The 15,498-nt window shown below is 51.1% G+C and overlaps 1 protein-coding gene across 6 annotated transcripts in view; it reads left to right on the forward strand.

Moving 5' to 3' along the window:
• The window catches only part of SIPA1L2 (signal induced proliferation associated 1 like 2), a 186,172-nt gene that overhangs the window by 127,688 nt on the left and 42,986 nt on the right, over positions 1–15,498 (forward strand). For all 6 annotated transcript variants that reach the window (XM_045859564.1, XM_045859594.1, XM_045859583.1 and 3 more), the window contains 2 exons: positions 1,016–1,592; positions 4,605–4,879. In XM_045859564.1, coding sequence (XP_045715520.1) covers positions 1,016–1,592; positions 4,605–4,879 — 852 coding nt within the window. The remainder of the gene's footprint in view (positions 1–1,015; positions 1,593–4,604; positions 4,880–15,498) is intronic.

Genomic DNA, 15,498 nt, shown 5'->3' on the forward strand with positions numbered 1-15,498 from the left:
TAGTATAAATTCTTGGTCTGCATTTGGGACATAGATGCTGTGGGCTTCACTTACTCATTCCAATCTTTTATTTGTTAATTTATTAATTAACTCCTTCTAGTTGACTGTGTTCCAACAAGGATTTGAGACAACGGAAATGCCTGTTTGGCGTAGTGCAGCATCATCGGTTTTGATATGTTAAGGTGGTTGGCAGTATCACTACACATTTGCTTTTTTCCAGTCCCTGGAATCTCTTAAAACTACTCCCATAAAAAAATTCATGTAGATTTTCAAAATGTGGTCAAGTGACTATTTCCTTAAAAAAGCAACCCTTCAGAATGCTGGCACTGTAAGTGTGACCCTTGTGTCCCGTGCAGTGACATCACCCCCGTCAGCCTCCGGGGCCAGCCTCACTTCTGTCGGCAGTGTCACTGTCACTCTCAGTGAGGACGAGCCACAGAGCTGGAGACCAGACTGGCGCAGGCAGGAACCACGCATCTCATCCCGCGGTGCACCCGTGCCCACCCCCTGCCCAGCCACCTTACCTGGGGCGGCCGTGACAACCGCCACAGATCTCACCCTCACGGTTCTGGAGTCTGGACTGCCCGGGTCAGGGTATTCGCAGGTCTGGTTGCTCCCAAGGCCTCTCCTTGGCTGGCCGATGGGGCCTTCTCCCTGTGTCCTCACATGGTGTGTCCCTGCTGTCTCTGAGTGTCCCAGTCTTTCATAAGGACACCAGTTAGACTGGATGAAGGCCTACCCTCGTGGATGTGTTGTATCTCTTTAAAGACCCTACCTCTAAACAGAGTCTTGTTCCCAGCCACTGGGGGTTAGGACTTCAATATACAGATTCTGAGGGGTCACAACTCAGCCCATAACATGCCTTGTCTACTAGGTTAGATACAAACCAACAAATAAAAACTTGGTGTCCACAAGTTAGGACAGCCAGTAGCTACGAAGTGTGTGTGCATGTCAGCTTTCTGAAAGCAAGTATTATGGCTGAACAGCTCATCTTGTTTCTTTTTTTCCTCCTCAGTGTTGGAGTTTCTAGGTCAAAAGATGTGCCACCGTTCGGCCCACCGATTCCCAAAGGCGTCACTTTTCCAAAGTCAGCCGTATTTCGGGACTTCCTCTTAGCCAAAGTAATCAATGCAGAAAACGCAGCCCACAAATCGGAGAAGTTCCGAGCGATGGCCACGCGGACGCGGCAAGAGTACTTGAAAGACCTGGCGGAGAACTTTGTCACGACCGCCACCGTGGACACCTCTGTGAAGTTCAGCTTCATCACGCTGGGCGCCAAGAAGAAGGAGAAAGTCAAGCCGAGGAAGGACGCGCACCTGTTCAGCGTTGGGGCGATCATGTGGCACGTGGTGGCGCTGGACTTCGGCCAGTCTGCCAACATCGAGTGCCTGCTGGGGATCTCCAATGAGTTCATCATGCTGATAGAGAAGGACTCCAGGAACGTGGTCTTCAACTGTTCCTGCCGCGACGTCATCGGGTGGACCTCGGGACTCAGGAGCCTCAAGGTCTTCTACGAGAGAGGGGAGTGCATCCTCCTGTCTTCGGTGGACGACTGTGCCGACGACATACGGGAGGTCGTCCAGCGACTGGGAGTACGTACGGGTTTTGTATTCCTGCCGTCCCCAGGGCTGCAGTCCCCACACGTGTCAGCTTCCACGGCGGAAATCCCACCGTGATTGTGCCACCGAGGGAGGGCCTTACTCTTTCTTAGGGATCTGGAGCTTGATTTCCGGCACTGTGTTGTTGCAGAATACACGAGCGGTGGAGAAGCCCCCGTTACCGATTGATTGGCAGGGAGGAGGGAAGCCAGCCTTCAGGAGGGAGTACCAGGGTAGACTTTCACAGTACGTGGAGGGAAGACAGGAACGTTGTCTAGATAGTGTGTCCGCAGAGATGCCCACCCGTGTCATTACCTTCCCAGAGGGGACTCCGGGCACAGGGTTGCTGCTGACCTTACGAACTGGTATGTGCTTTTTGCGTCTGCCACGGTGTGCGTGTTTATGCAGTAGGTGTTGTCATGTAAACTGCCAGGTTAAATACATTACTAATCTTACAGCCCCCATTTCTTAAGGAGGTTTTATAGAATCACACACACACACAAATAAGTCACAAAATATTTTTTTAATGTTTTTGTTTAGTATAAAACCCCTAAATGTGATGCCCATGGGTTTAACAGTTGTATCTCTACTCCTAATTTTAACAAAGGAAGGTACAGATTTTAGTCTGACTATATGCAATAGAGTTATAAGAATAAATCAGATGTAACGTAAGAACAAAACATTTCTTGGCAAAAGGATTAGTTGTGTAAATCATCCCCCAAGGGATGTATATTTCATTAATTAGGAAAGATTCAGTCAATTGCAGATCAGGAAGAAGGAGAAATTGTACCCATTTCTTGCCCCTGTCTTCCCACCAAGTATGAATCACTCCTTTGTTATTCAAAATTGTACACAAGAGACAATACACTCAAGCCAGTGTCTGGTAGCCCTGAAGAAGTAATGTGGTAATTTGCAGACACTGTTTCCAGGAAAAGGCCTTGGTGCGTTCAGCGGTAGTGCCGGCTGTGTGCGTGCCAACCTCGCTGTGCCTTGGAGGTGATAGAGCACGTGATTACTTCATGTGCCTGGAGAGCTGAGCTGTCCCCTGGAGTCTCAGGACTCTCTGCACTTTTGGGACTCTTGCAAGTACTTCTCTTCAGGAGATCCACCATAATCTGTGCTCCCGAAAAGACAGCACAAACAGACGCCTCTTTGCCAGCCACCAACGCACGTCCCCGTAGGCTCTTACACAGCCACTGTGCTGTGTCCCCATCCTACCACTTTCCTAGAAAGTGGCCGTATCAGTAACGTGACTCAGGTGCCCGATGTCTGGGGTATATTCGAGGAGGTACATCCTGTGTCTGGGATGACTTGCAGCGGAAGACGTGGGGAGCAAATCCCCAGGGACCTGTGGGAGCGGCACCTGAGGTTGGTGCGGGGCAGCGGCACCAAAAACGGAAAGGAAGAGGACCTGGAGGTCCTCGTGGCGATGTTGGGAGCCACAGACATGAGCTCGGCGTGCGTTCTGCGTGGTGGGGAGTGCGGTGGGAGGGGTCTGCTCCTCAGGCAAAGGCAGGAGGGGAGCAAGAACTTAGCGCAGAGGGACAGGCAGGCCAGCTCCCTGGGTGCGTGGCCTGCACCACCCAGTGGTGCCAGCACTGAGACCGCTCTCACAAGGGCCCAGGCTTGGTTCCGGCCTCTCTCTTGCTGACTGGATAGTCCGAATAATGTTTGACTCTGGGACCCGGCACTGTGCCCCAGGCCACACAGGTCATGTAGCCAGCCCTGGGTGCATGGATAGGGGGCTGCTGTTTCCGTGTGATGACCGAGTCCTGGTATGGATGTGAAGAACTCCAGCAAAATGGACAATGGGATCCTTCAGCTTTTGTGAATGTTGAGAAGCAAGAAATAGCTGCAGACAGAGGTGGGGAGGTAGTGGGTGCTTGGAGGAAACCAGGAGAGAGACCGAGCAAAATGGGCGGGACTCCAGAGAAGCTTGCCCTGGAGTCTGATAGGTGGGTGTCGAATTTCCCTGGAGTCTCATAGGTGGGTGTCGAATTTCCCTGGGGTCTGATAGGTGGGTGTCAAATTTCCACTGGAAATTGTGTTAATATTGGAAAGGAGACGGGGCACATGTCTTATGTCATCTTCGGTAGGGGAGTTAGTTGAAACAAAGCTGAAAAAAAGAGCGATGGAAAATCTAGTCAGATTGTACCTTTTACAAAGGTGCTTTTTCACCAGTTCTCAATTAGGTCATAACTTTGGAAACTTCAGTCTTTCAAAATGTCACCAGTGACTGAAACCAGTGGTCCCTTCCCCCAGACTAACAGGTGTGTCTGTGAGGTGCTGATGGTGATGTGCGCCCCCAGGGTGGTCGCCATGGAAACCTCAGGCACAGGGTGGGACCCTGAACCCACCCCAGGCCCACAACTCTATCTACAGTCAAAGGTCTTTCAGGAGTCTGGGCACTCAGAGCAGGTTTCCTGGACATGGAGCCTTGTCTTAACTGAGACTTGCTACATTACCTCTGTGCCTCAGGGATATCAGTGTGATACCTCCCAACTTTATCTCCCACAGATAAGTGATGCCGTGCGCCAGTGGTATGTAGTGAGCTTGGGTTTCTTCCTGGGCATGGAGGCTGCTCTCTCTGGAAGCACTCTGAGGGCGGCCTGGACTGGCTCCTGCTGCTGCAGTGCATTGGATGGTGGGGGGGGTACAGGCCCCTTTCTTCCTTCGAGTCCCTTTCTGGGGCCCTGCTTCGTCCTGGGCTCCCGGGAAGTAAGAGCCCGGGAGCCTCTGCCGCTCAGGGTTGCCGTGGCCCCAAGAGATGGCCAGATGGCAGAGCACCACCCTGCACACCGGCCTGGTAGCGGGTGCCAGGGAGCCTGGCCGACTGGCCACAGTGGAGCTGAATTGTCCTCAGGCCAGCAAGAGCAGTCAGTCCCCAGGAGAGGGTCCGAGGGGCCGGCCAGGGTGTCCAAGGGCCGGTGCACGGCGAGCACTTGCGCTTCCCTGGCATTCTGACGTCCACTGCTGCCCATCCCTAACAGTCTCCTGTCCCCTCAGATCGTGACCAGAGGCTGCGAGACCGTGGAGATGACCCTGAGGAGGAACGGACTGGGCCAGCTCGGCTTCCACGTGAATTTCGAAGGCATCGTTGCCGACGTGGAACCTTTCGGCTTTGCCTGGAAGGCTGGCCTGCGCCAGGGGAGCCGCCTCGTGGAGATCTGCACGGTGGCTGTGGCCACGCTGACCCACGAGCAGATGATCGACATGCTGCGGACGTCCGTGACCGTGAAGGTGGTCATCGTCCAGCCCCATGAGGACGGCTCGCCCCGGAGGTAAGGCACGGCAGGGCCTGACTGCTCCCTCCTGCACATCCTCAGAAAATGCGGTCAAGGGCATCCTCCACCGAAGCTGCTGGGATTGCACCCATGGGGTCAACTCAGAAAGAGCTCTGAAAAGTTCTTAGTGTGTAATACGTGGGAAATTGTCATTTCCTAAGTAATTAAATGGGGCGTTGACCACACGAAAGCTGCAATATTGTACACTCAATTGCAGAGCAGCTGCTTGGGTCACCTGGACCAGTGAGACTGTGTCTGAGAGGGACTGTCTTCCCCGTAGCTCAGCCTGTAGCAGATTCAGTACTTTCCTGTGCATGGCAAGAATTCCTTCCGTAACGTGAAGTCATTGATTATTGACAGGGCATTTATGAGAACAAAACCTGAATGTCTGAAGCAATACCGGAACATGAGATCACTCACCGTGGTGACCACTGCATTCCAGCTGAACTGGGGTGGGACGTTCTGATAAGCCATCATGATAAGCACATGAAAGGAAGCGGCTGGACTTGGGAAGTTCAGAGGTGGGTGGGTGAGGGTAGACACAAGGATGGAATGAGAAAGTTGGTACTGTTCCATTGTTAGTACAAGAGGCTTGTGCTCAGCATCAAGAAAACGTTAGGCCAACCAGAGGAAGAAGGCTGACTAATTGGGAACAAGCCATCCCCCTGGCTGTGGCCTGCCCATGCGCTGCACTGCCTGCTGGTGTCTGGAGCACACTCTGTGTCCGTCCCAGAAGTTCCCGCAGGCACCTGCAGAGCACTGGCTGCGGGGAGAGAGCATGCTCAGAACGCCGGCTGCCTCTGTGTGGTCTTGGGTCGTTCATGTGCTCTCTTGGCCTCACGTAATAGCTGTGCGGTGGGATCACACTGTTGCCCACCTCCTACTGTCCTTAGAAGATTCAACAAGATGCAGATTAAATAACACCTTCTAACATCATAGGCACACATTTTAGTTAAAATCACTTTAAGGTAGCCCTGACCTGTGTGGCTCAGTGGGTTGGGCATCACCCCAAAGCAAAGGTCACTGGTTTGATTCCCAGTCAAGGCATGTGCCTGGGTTGTGGGTTCACGCGCTGGTTGGGGCGCCTGTGGGAGGCAGCCGATCAATGTTTCTCTCCCTCTCTTCTCTCTCTAAAGAAATAAATATAAAAATAAGTAAATAAAAATGACTTCAAGGTATTCATTTGAATTTTTTCATGCTGTAAGGGAAATGCTTACCATTCCAAGATAACGTGATACCATTTCTACTTTCTGAACTTCTTTCTGTGGTGACTGAGGACTTTCTTTCTGCACCCCCTGCCCTCTGCCTGTACAACCAGCGCTGCCCCCTAGCACTCTCCTCGACGGTATGTCCCTCCTCTGCACCGTCTGCAGCCGTGGCCACAAGACACACGTGATTGTCGCACCCTGGAAGTGTGGCTAGAGCAACCGAGGAGATGAATTTTCCATTTCTATTAATTACTTAAGATTTAACTACCCATGTTGGGGAGGAACGAACTTTCTTCTGCCCTCAAGGTCTTCTTCCTGGTCTAATGTTCAAACAGAATTCAGATCAGCAACAGGAAATAACGAACGTTAGCACGTACATACATACAGTGACCCCGAGTGCGTGAGGTTCAGAGAGACATGCGGGTTCTTGTCCACACTCTGCCCAGTGAGTCCGTTCGCTCCCCGAGAAGCACACAGAGTGGCTGGAGTACAGAGAAGTCAGAGACAAATGCTACTTGATTTAAAATGAGACTTGGAGATAATGCAAGGCAAACCCTTTAGACCTTTGAAGCTAAAATACAGTACGTGAAAGCCTTTTAAAATAAGTTTTAATCCAGTTACGAGAAGTTGTATCATCCAGTGAGATCCCTCAGTTCCCTTGGCAGCGTTGAAGGTTTGTGCATCTCAAGGTGAAGACGAAGCCCCTTTATCCGCCGTGGCGGCTGGTGACGGCCACAGACCCAGACAGAATGTCCCCACGCTCTCCCCTGGGGCTGGAGCATTCTCCTCCGACGAGAAAACAGTTTTAAAGCTTTCAAGGGATCTGGTTAATAAAAATGTTAGAGTTAACATTACGTTTGGTATTTAAAGCCTGCGATTTTAAAAAGTAGACTTTCCTAAGAAGTACTGAATATTTTTAGCTAGAACAAATAAACAAAAACTACCATTTAAAAGTTTGGGCTGTTATTTTTCTTACCCAAGGACATGTTTAACTGTCTTGGTCTGTGCATAATTCTTTCTTTGTGTCAAATGCAAATTCCCTTACTAAAGCTATTCTAGATATTTAGCGATTTTGCGTTTGTTTCCCAGGAGTCTCATGATGTTCTTCCCCGAAGACACAGGTTTTTCTCCTGGTTACACTGGAATAAGTGTGTTCTGTGCATTAACTTTAGCCAGGACTAGAATGAGCCGTTTGCCTGGTAGCGATCCTTCCCAATTGGCATGCCCACCCACGCACATTTCCGCAAGTCCTGAAGGTTTCTAGCCTAGCACGTATCATTTAAAAGTCTTTCAATCTAGTCTTCCAAAGTTGTACAAATTGGAATTCGTGAATTTTTAAATCCACGTTTCTGTTAGTCGGGGATCCATGCCGCCTGGGCCTGCCTGGGCCTGCCTGGGCGCCCCCTCCACCCTCATGAAGTCCTCGGGCAGCGTCCAACCAGCAGTTGCCCGGCCTACAGAGCTCTGCCCCGGGCCACCCTGCAGGTGCGCAGCGCCACTGTCAACTTCACCCTGGCGGCTCGGACAGCTCGGCCTTCTGCATGTCAGATTTTGTCAGAAGTTGTGGGGGTGGGGGTGGCTTAAAGGCGAAGTGGGTGCGTTTGACTGGTTTTTAAGTTAAATACAAATCTCTTCAATGAAACATTGTTTAGCACCGTCAGTCCTATAGGAAAAGATACAAACATAAGCCTCAAGCTGAAACTGCACCTTTGACTTGTAGTGTGGAAAACCAGCCCATCTCTATTCACAGATCGGCTCTTGGTGCTTGCAGGGAGGGGCGAGAAGAAAACATTTATGTAGACGTGTGTGTGATTTTTAAAAAGTTGCCTTTAATGTAAGAGCCAGGAGGCCTACCAAAGTGGCCCAGTTCATGAACTGCAGGATATTTCCTTCTTCATAAACATTGTGAATAATGGAATGCATCCCTGCGATTCATCCCTGCCATTTATCAGCTTGATGTCTGTCCAACAGGAGATCAGGGAGAGCTGATTGGCCTCAGAGCCCATCTGCTCCCGGGCAGTGGGCGGGGCCTGTCATTTCACAGACGCCCCCCTGGTTGTCTGCGGGTCAGGTGTTCGCTTCTGACTCAGAAGCTGCTGCTTTCAATGGAGTCTTTAGTTGGGGAGGTATTTGCATTGAATCAAACGCTACCCTGCAGTTTGAAGTCTTGTTCTCAAGCGTCAGGTTGATGATCACTCAAGCTGTCCCTCAGCTTGAAAGGAAGGCAGAGTCATTTTTCGATTTCCTTGTGGAGTTCCCCAGAACCCCAAGCCAGAAGGGTCCCCTTTGGGGATGCTTATTAAGTGATTTCGTGCTGCGGTTGGATCTGGAGTGAATTCACGTGGACTGGGGATGAGTGGCAGGAAGCGGTTTGGGAATAGTGCTCTTCCCGTGGAAGCGAGGTTTACAGGGAGGAGGGCATTTCCCCAGCAGACAGTGTCGGGCCGAGATGAAGAACAGTTGCCGTAGCCCCTTAATTAACCTTGGCTTTGGGAGGGCTGGTGTGGCCCAGCCCCCCCAGCCTTCAAAGGTAACTGACATTCTATCAGTGTCATCTTAAAGAAAGCAGAGCAACTTAAAAGGCTGATAAAAGGAAGTAACCACTCATCAGAATTATGTGTGAGTTGTTACGCACTGTGAGTGATTTAGTAAATATGCCCAATAAAAATGGAAATGAAATTCCTTGCTGGGTGCATCTGTTTTGTGTGGTTTTTCATACTCTGTTGACATGACATATTTTTCTGTGTAACGCAGAACGGTGGAAATTATCTCATGTTGCCACGAATGCAAATTGTGGTTCTCTCAACATTCTGTAACATCGAAGCTTTACCTTCTTGACTGCCGTTCTCTGCCTGTCGCCTGACCATTCACCTCTAAACAGGAGGACGTGGGACTTGGAAGAGGAAGGAGAAGTCACTTTTGTTAGATTAGCAGAGTGTGTGTGTGTGTGTGTGTAGATGGGGGTGTGGAAATCTGGGCTGAAGTGAGTTTTTAGATGAGAATTACAATTTATTCGTAAGGATGAAAAAATAGTTATGTCTGGTACTGCCTTATGGGCCCTGAGCAAAATACAGAACTTAGGTTCTCGAAGTAACTGAACCACACTCACTGTCCTGAGCTCCCACAGAATAACGTGCAGATGATTCTTTCACCCCCTGGAGGAAGAACGTTGGGTTAGAGAACGAACGTCAGGTGGGTTAGCTCCCATTCACTCATTCACTCACTGACTCCTTCAGTCATGCCCAGCGTGGGCCGGAAAGCGCACTGGCTGGCGGGGGAGCTGTCACCTGGGCAGGACGGGCCTTCTCTGTGCTCTCAGGGGCTCCTGTGCCTGCCCGGCATTCCAAAATGCGGTCTTTTCCATTTACAGTTCTGCTGTTTAAAAATAGTTTTCTTGGCCCTGGCTGGCGTAGCTCAGTGGATTGAGCACGGACTGGGAACCAAAGTGTCCCAGGTTCGATTCCCAGTCAGGGCACATGCCTGGGTTGCAGGCCACGGCCCCCAGCAACCGCACATTGATGTTTCTCTCTCTCTCTATCTCCCTCCCTTCCCTCTCTAAAAATAAATAAATAAAATCTTTAAAAAAAAATAGTTTTCTCAAAGCATAGCAACAGCTTCCTACGTGATACCGTGTCTCAGAAAGCACAGCAGCCGCTCCAGTGACTACTCTGCATTTTAGAGCCCGTGCCATTTGGAATGTGGTCATGTCACTGCCGCTGTGACAGGAACGCAAGGGTGACGGGAAAGCACGAGCTCTCTGTCACTTCGGGAAAGAGACCTGTGTCATGCTTGACAAGTTACACGCCGTGTGAGTGAGTGGACAGGCAGTGATAGTCTCCTGATGGGAACGTTCTCATCAGAAACCAGGCATCACGTCGCTATTGAGAGTCTTCCATGTTTAACTTGAAGTGTGTGATACAATTTCAGATGCTATTTCTGGTCTCCGGCTTTCTAAGAAACAAAGGGAAGCAGTTGGCTTTGGGAAGAACTTCCCGAGCCATTTAGTCGAGTGCTGTTCTGGGTACGACCCCTGGGTGGACACAGTGGGGAGACACAGTCGGCCCCTGCGCTTGGTGAGGGAGGAAGGAAAGGATTGGAAGCTGATAAATAATCCAGTTCAGGTAGCCTCCCTGCCTATGGCACGTGACACACACCTTTTCAGTTCAAGTCCTTGGTCGGGCAGACTTAGGGTCTGATGTCACTGTCTGTCTGTAGTCTAGCTGTCTGTCTATCTCTGTGAATTTGCAGAAGAGTATTTCAATTAATACCTGTTTCGTGCATGGCACTGCCCTAACCCTCCCCATAAGCCATACTGTCTGGTTATCTCGCTGTTGCAAGCTTTTGATTTTCTATGCAACAAAAAGAGTTTGCGATTCAAGTGAATGAGCTTCAATTACCTCTGTCACCTTGTTGGATGATTTGGAAAGAGTCTTTAGCTCTTAGCAGGCTATTAGCATAACAGACGCTAAAATGATTAAAATATCAGTGATTGCTTTAATCCCTAGGGCTATAAAGGGTTCTTTTGCAAAGTGCATAATATAAAAGAAGCAGGTAGTACTTTTCAGGGGATCTATCTGCCTTTGTTTCCAAAGCTTTTTAGTTTCTAGTGGAAAATACGGTGTTGTGGGCCACACTAACTGTTCTTTGATGGTTTCCGAAGGAGGTGGCCAGGGGTTTTTGGAAAGAGAACTGAGCCAGGAATCAGAGGTTCCAAGTTCCAGTGTGAGCCTGGCTCTGATTAGCTGTCTCACCTCTCCAACCTCTCTGAGTCTTCCCTGAAAATTGGGCACGTCCTTGGGACTCCTCGGACGTCTCTGGGAAATGGCAGTGGCACAGCGCGTGTGGAGAACCGTCCAGTGCCCTACCAGGTGAGTGGCAGAATGGAGGAAAGGAGAGTGCTGGGGTAGGTGGTAAGGCTCTTGCTCAGATTACGGGGTTTAGGCAAAGATTCTGCACGAGGCAGCCAAGTTAAGTAAAACCAGCAGGCCGTTTCGGAGCGCAGCGCATGCAGGTTGTAATTACGTGATTACATGTGGTGTGCGGTCGCGGCTTACCCAGCCCAGCGCCAGCCGATTTGTTCAAGTGCCTTTTTAGAGTATGCCTTGTTAACTTTCTCAGCTCGCTAGGTTTTGGGTTTTATTTTGCTACTCTTCAAAAGAATCGTCACTAGTTGTTGCCCCCGGGACACAGCCCCTTGAAGCAGCAGGAGGTTGAAGTTGTGTGTCCCACCTTCATGTGAGACGGAAAGAAGGCGGGGACAGCATGACAACGTGTTGCGTAGGTGGATGTACGTGGATGGAACGTTCCAGCGTACAGTTGTCTGCGGTTCTGATTGTTGTGCACAGTCAGACTTCCCGGCTCCGTCCTTCCGTGAGTACGTGCGGTCCCCTGATGCACGGCGGTGCTGCTGGCTGCGGACCCAGGAAGTCAGTGAGAGCTGCTGTGAAAGTCCACGTGCCTTTCCCGTTTAGTACTGTGTCCTCCATCTTACAGAAGCGGAGAGTAATTCCTACTTGTCCCTAAGCTCTTTCTTGGGAAGCTGTCGCTTCAGGAAGCTCACATTTCATATAATTTAACCTTGTCACTCGCTGTGCGGTTCCTGCTTCACCCGCAGGAGGAGAAACGTGGGTCCAGCGAGACTGTCCCATTTCTGTGTATCGGCAGGTCTGGGTTTGAGCTCAGCGCCTGAACTCTCGCTTTCGTGGAGAACAGGTGGTTGATGGAATAGAGAAAACTGTGCAGCGTGGTGGGGCCCCCCCACTGCTGCCTGGTGGTCAGGCTGTGGAGGGGAGACCCCGCAGCCTCTCCTTTCAAGCACCCCTCAGCATCGGTGGTAGTAAATGGAAGGCTTTTCCAGGAAACCAGAGATGCCTTTGGGAGGGAGTGGGCCTCGGTGGGTAGATGCCATCTTGCTGGGCGTCTCTGCAGTTAAGGGTGCACGGGTACAGTGATTGGTTCACAGCGAGTGTGGGTGGCTGTCAGCTGGGAACCACAGTGGACACCACTGCCGTGCTGGCCTTGCCCAGAAGCACCAGCAGCAGCGGGCCAGGAACCAGCTGTGGGGAAACCCCGCCTGAGGCAGCAGCAGGGCACCGCTGCTTGTGGAGAGTGTCCCTTCACAGGAGCAAGCCATCCCGGGAAGCCCCCAGAGCCCAGTGCAGAGGACGCGCAGTGGGGCGCTTCAGAGTAAAGCAGTCAAACGGGAGAGCCTCTGAGGGCCCTGGCTAATGGAGCTTGTCATCCGTACAGTTTTGTCGTGTTGCATTTTAATCAGCACGTTTTCTCTGACCTTGTTGGTCAACAAGATGCTTTGCCTTCCAGGTTACACTACTAAGAGAGATTAGACTCAGAAAAGTTTCTGGCGAGACGAACCGCATTAAAAATTGTATTTATTTTTAACTCTGCAGTTGAGCTTTTTTTGATCTCTGCGTAGCATTCATGCTAATTAGAGGCATAAGTAGATGACACATTCTTTTGTTACTGGGCGGAGAGGAGCCGGGTAGGCTCCGTGTAAGTGATCCTGCAGCCTTATCTGATGTCTCACGTGTCTCCTTCTGGCAAGCAGACGGCGAAAACCGTGCCCAGAGCTAGAAATGCAGCTCCATCCGTTGCCTCGCTTGGCGAGTCGAAAGGAAGCCGAGGGCGTTTATCGTGAGACCTGATTCTTGCAATGCAGGAAGGCTAAAGGCTCCGGTCTTTAAAAATGTCTCCTTGACACACGAGACACTTTTTCCAATGTGTCTCTTGTGCTGTGTCTCTTTGCATTTATTTGGTCAGTTTGGGTTTCCATTGGCCTTGACCTATTGGTGAGGAAGTGTTTCCGGGTGAGCTGGGATGGTGCCACCCGGTATCCCGTGCCGGGGCCGCCCAGGAGGAGAGAGGCGTGTGCAAGGGCAGGTGCAGGTGCATGGCTGGTGCGCCCTGTGGCACAAGGGCCTGTGCAGGCGGATGTGTCATTCCAGTTTCACACCTTTCCCGTGTCCCTAAAACTTTGTTGAATCTTCTATTCGCATTTTGCAAGGAATGTCTCATTTGTATGGAGCAAAACTAAGGTTGCCTGGACCTGGTATGTTACAATGAGTCGTATTTCTATGGCATCTTAGTCACAGAAATGAAAAAGGAAATACTCAGTTTATGAGCGTAGTTACTATAAAAGTGTCACATTATAACAACATTAATTTTGGTTTAATAATAAAGTACCTTTTTTTTTTTTTTAGAATAGCTGATTTTTATTAGGGCTGAGGAATGCCAGTTCTTAGAATTAAAAGATCATTTACACACGACTTCGTGCAGGAAACCGGACACAGAGCGATCCCACCCTGGTGGGCACTTCACAACATAAGTGCCTTTTTGTTTTGTTGGGCACTCTGACTTTCTTATTCTGGTGTTACATATCACCGAGTTCTGGAAATTGTCTTGCATTGTTGCTTAATAGTTTCCCCCCACCACCACCACCTTTTCGGTTCTCCTGTCATTCTGGTACCACTGTTAGATGGGTGTTAGACTTTTGGAGATTGAACTTTAGTTTTCTTACGTTTGCTCTCCTGTAGCATTTTGGGAGAGTCCCTCAGTATACCTTCCAAGTCTTACTGGTGAGTGTGTTTACTTTTAAGTTTTAAACGTTTCTTACTCTCTGAGGACACTGTTGGTTGGTGCACCTCACCGTAGAGTGAGTGGGTAGCCTGCAGCTGCCTGTGCTTTTTCCAGAGGAAGACCCTCCTCTGTCTTTGTGGGGTGCTGAGGACGTCGAGGACTCTGAGGACGCCAAAGCTGGGTCTGGAGAAGTGAGGCCTGGGTCCCGTTCACGAGGGAGAATGTATTAACCTCTGCTTTCAGTTGAGCGTCCCTCTGTGCCTCCTGGTGGGGGACCCCAGTCCGCTGCTCCTGCCACCAGACGGTGGGCACTGCCAGGTGGGGCCAGCTCCCATGGACCCCAGGGGCAGACTTCTTTCTTTGTTTTTTTCTGAATGACTCCACCCTTGAGCCTCATCTTCCACCTTCTCCTTCTGCGGGGCCTGGTGCTTCCTGCCCGCATACGTGTCCAGGGAGCAGTCTTGCTGCTCCTGGTCTTCCTCTGCCCCCGAACACCCTCGGGGTGCCTTCCTCTGTGCTCTGCCAGCCCCTCACCATTCTTCCGCTTGCCTTTCATCACTGTAGGCCGGGCTTTAGGGTTTCCGGGGTCTCCAGATCTTAATGGTCCAGTTTGTTCCTGTTTATTGTTCCCCTGTGCTCTTTTGCTGTGACTCTGAGATGACACTGAAAAGCTTTACCATCTTGACTGGGAGTCTGCTGTTTGGAGAGCGGTACCGTGCACCCGGGGGTGTCTCAGCTGCTGGAGCGGTTCTGGTGCTGCCTCTGGAGTGTCCAGGGAGCGGCACTGGCTGTGGGTGCCGACCGCCTGTCGGGGCAGGGAATTGGGGTGACGTGCCCTGACCCTCGTATTCAGAGCCTCCCCAGTTACCCCTCATCCCTGCCAGACTGGACCAGTCAGTGTCACCAGCTGACTCTGGTCGAGTGAACAGCCCTGACTGCTCCGTGTCACCAGTGGGAGACCCAAGGGAGTCTAACGGGAACCCTGCTTCCAGGCTGGGGTTCCCGGCCGGCCGCTGCAGCACGTGGCAGAGCACGCCGGGGGTGGCCTGTGGGGGCTGCAGCGCCAGCTTGGAGACGGACGGTGGTGACTTTGGCAGGAGGGACACCCGGGTTTCCCCGTGATTGTGACAGCTTTCCCTGATTCTGTTTCTCACTTTGTTCAGACTCAGTAGAAAATGTGACATGTGACTCTGGCTCCTGGTGGTGCAAATGCAGTTGGAAATACCTGTTCAGATTATGCATGAGACAGTTTTCAACTGTTAAAGTTTTTTTTTTTATACTCACCCAAAGACATTTTTCATTGGTTTTAGAGAGGGTGGGGGAATGGCATCAATGTGAGAGACGGACATCAATTGGTTGCCTTCCCATATGCATCCCATCTGGGGATTGAACCTGCAACCTGGGTACATGCTCTGACTGGGATTCGAACCCATGACCCTTCAGCCCACAGGATGATGCCCCAACCAACTGAGCCACACTGGCCAGGGCTGAACTATTAAAACTTTGCATTGCCCGTGTTCACTGTGCGTGATTCCTTGTATACCGATGGGTTAAAGGTAAATCCAGGTCTGTCCAGGAAGTTTGCAGACCAGCTGGATAGAGACCGTGTGCACACGAGAGGCCCAGTGGCGATCACTGGCCCTCAGCCAGGGCCACAGCACGAGCCTACGTCCCACCGGGCCGGAGATAGACCGGGTCACCGCAAGCCAGGGAACGGCTGCCTCGGGCACGTGCTGGTTGGCGTCCCGAAGGCACGATGAGAAATCACTGAGATCCAGCCCCCCCATCCTACCCTCAGCCTGTGTCCCCCCGCAG

Source organism: Phyllostomus hastatus, unplaced genomic scaffold, assembly GCF_019186645.2.
Source record: "Phyllostomus hastatus isolate PE091 unplaced genomic scaffold, TTU_PhHast_1.1 phas_contig_148, whole genome shotgun sequence".
Classification (NCBI taxonomy): Eukaryota; Metazoa; Chordata; class Mammalia; order Chiroptera; family Phyllostomidae; genus Phyllostomus; species Phyllostomus hastatus.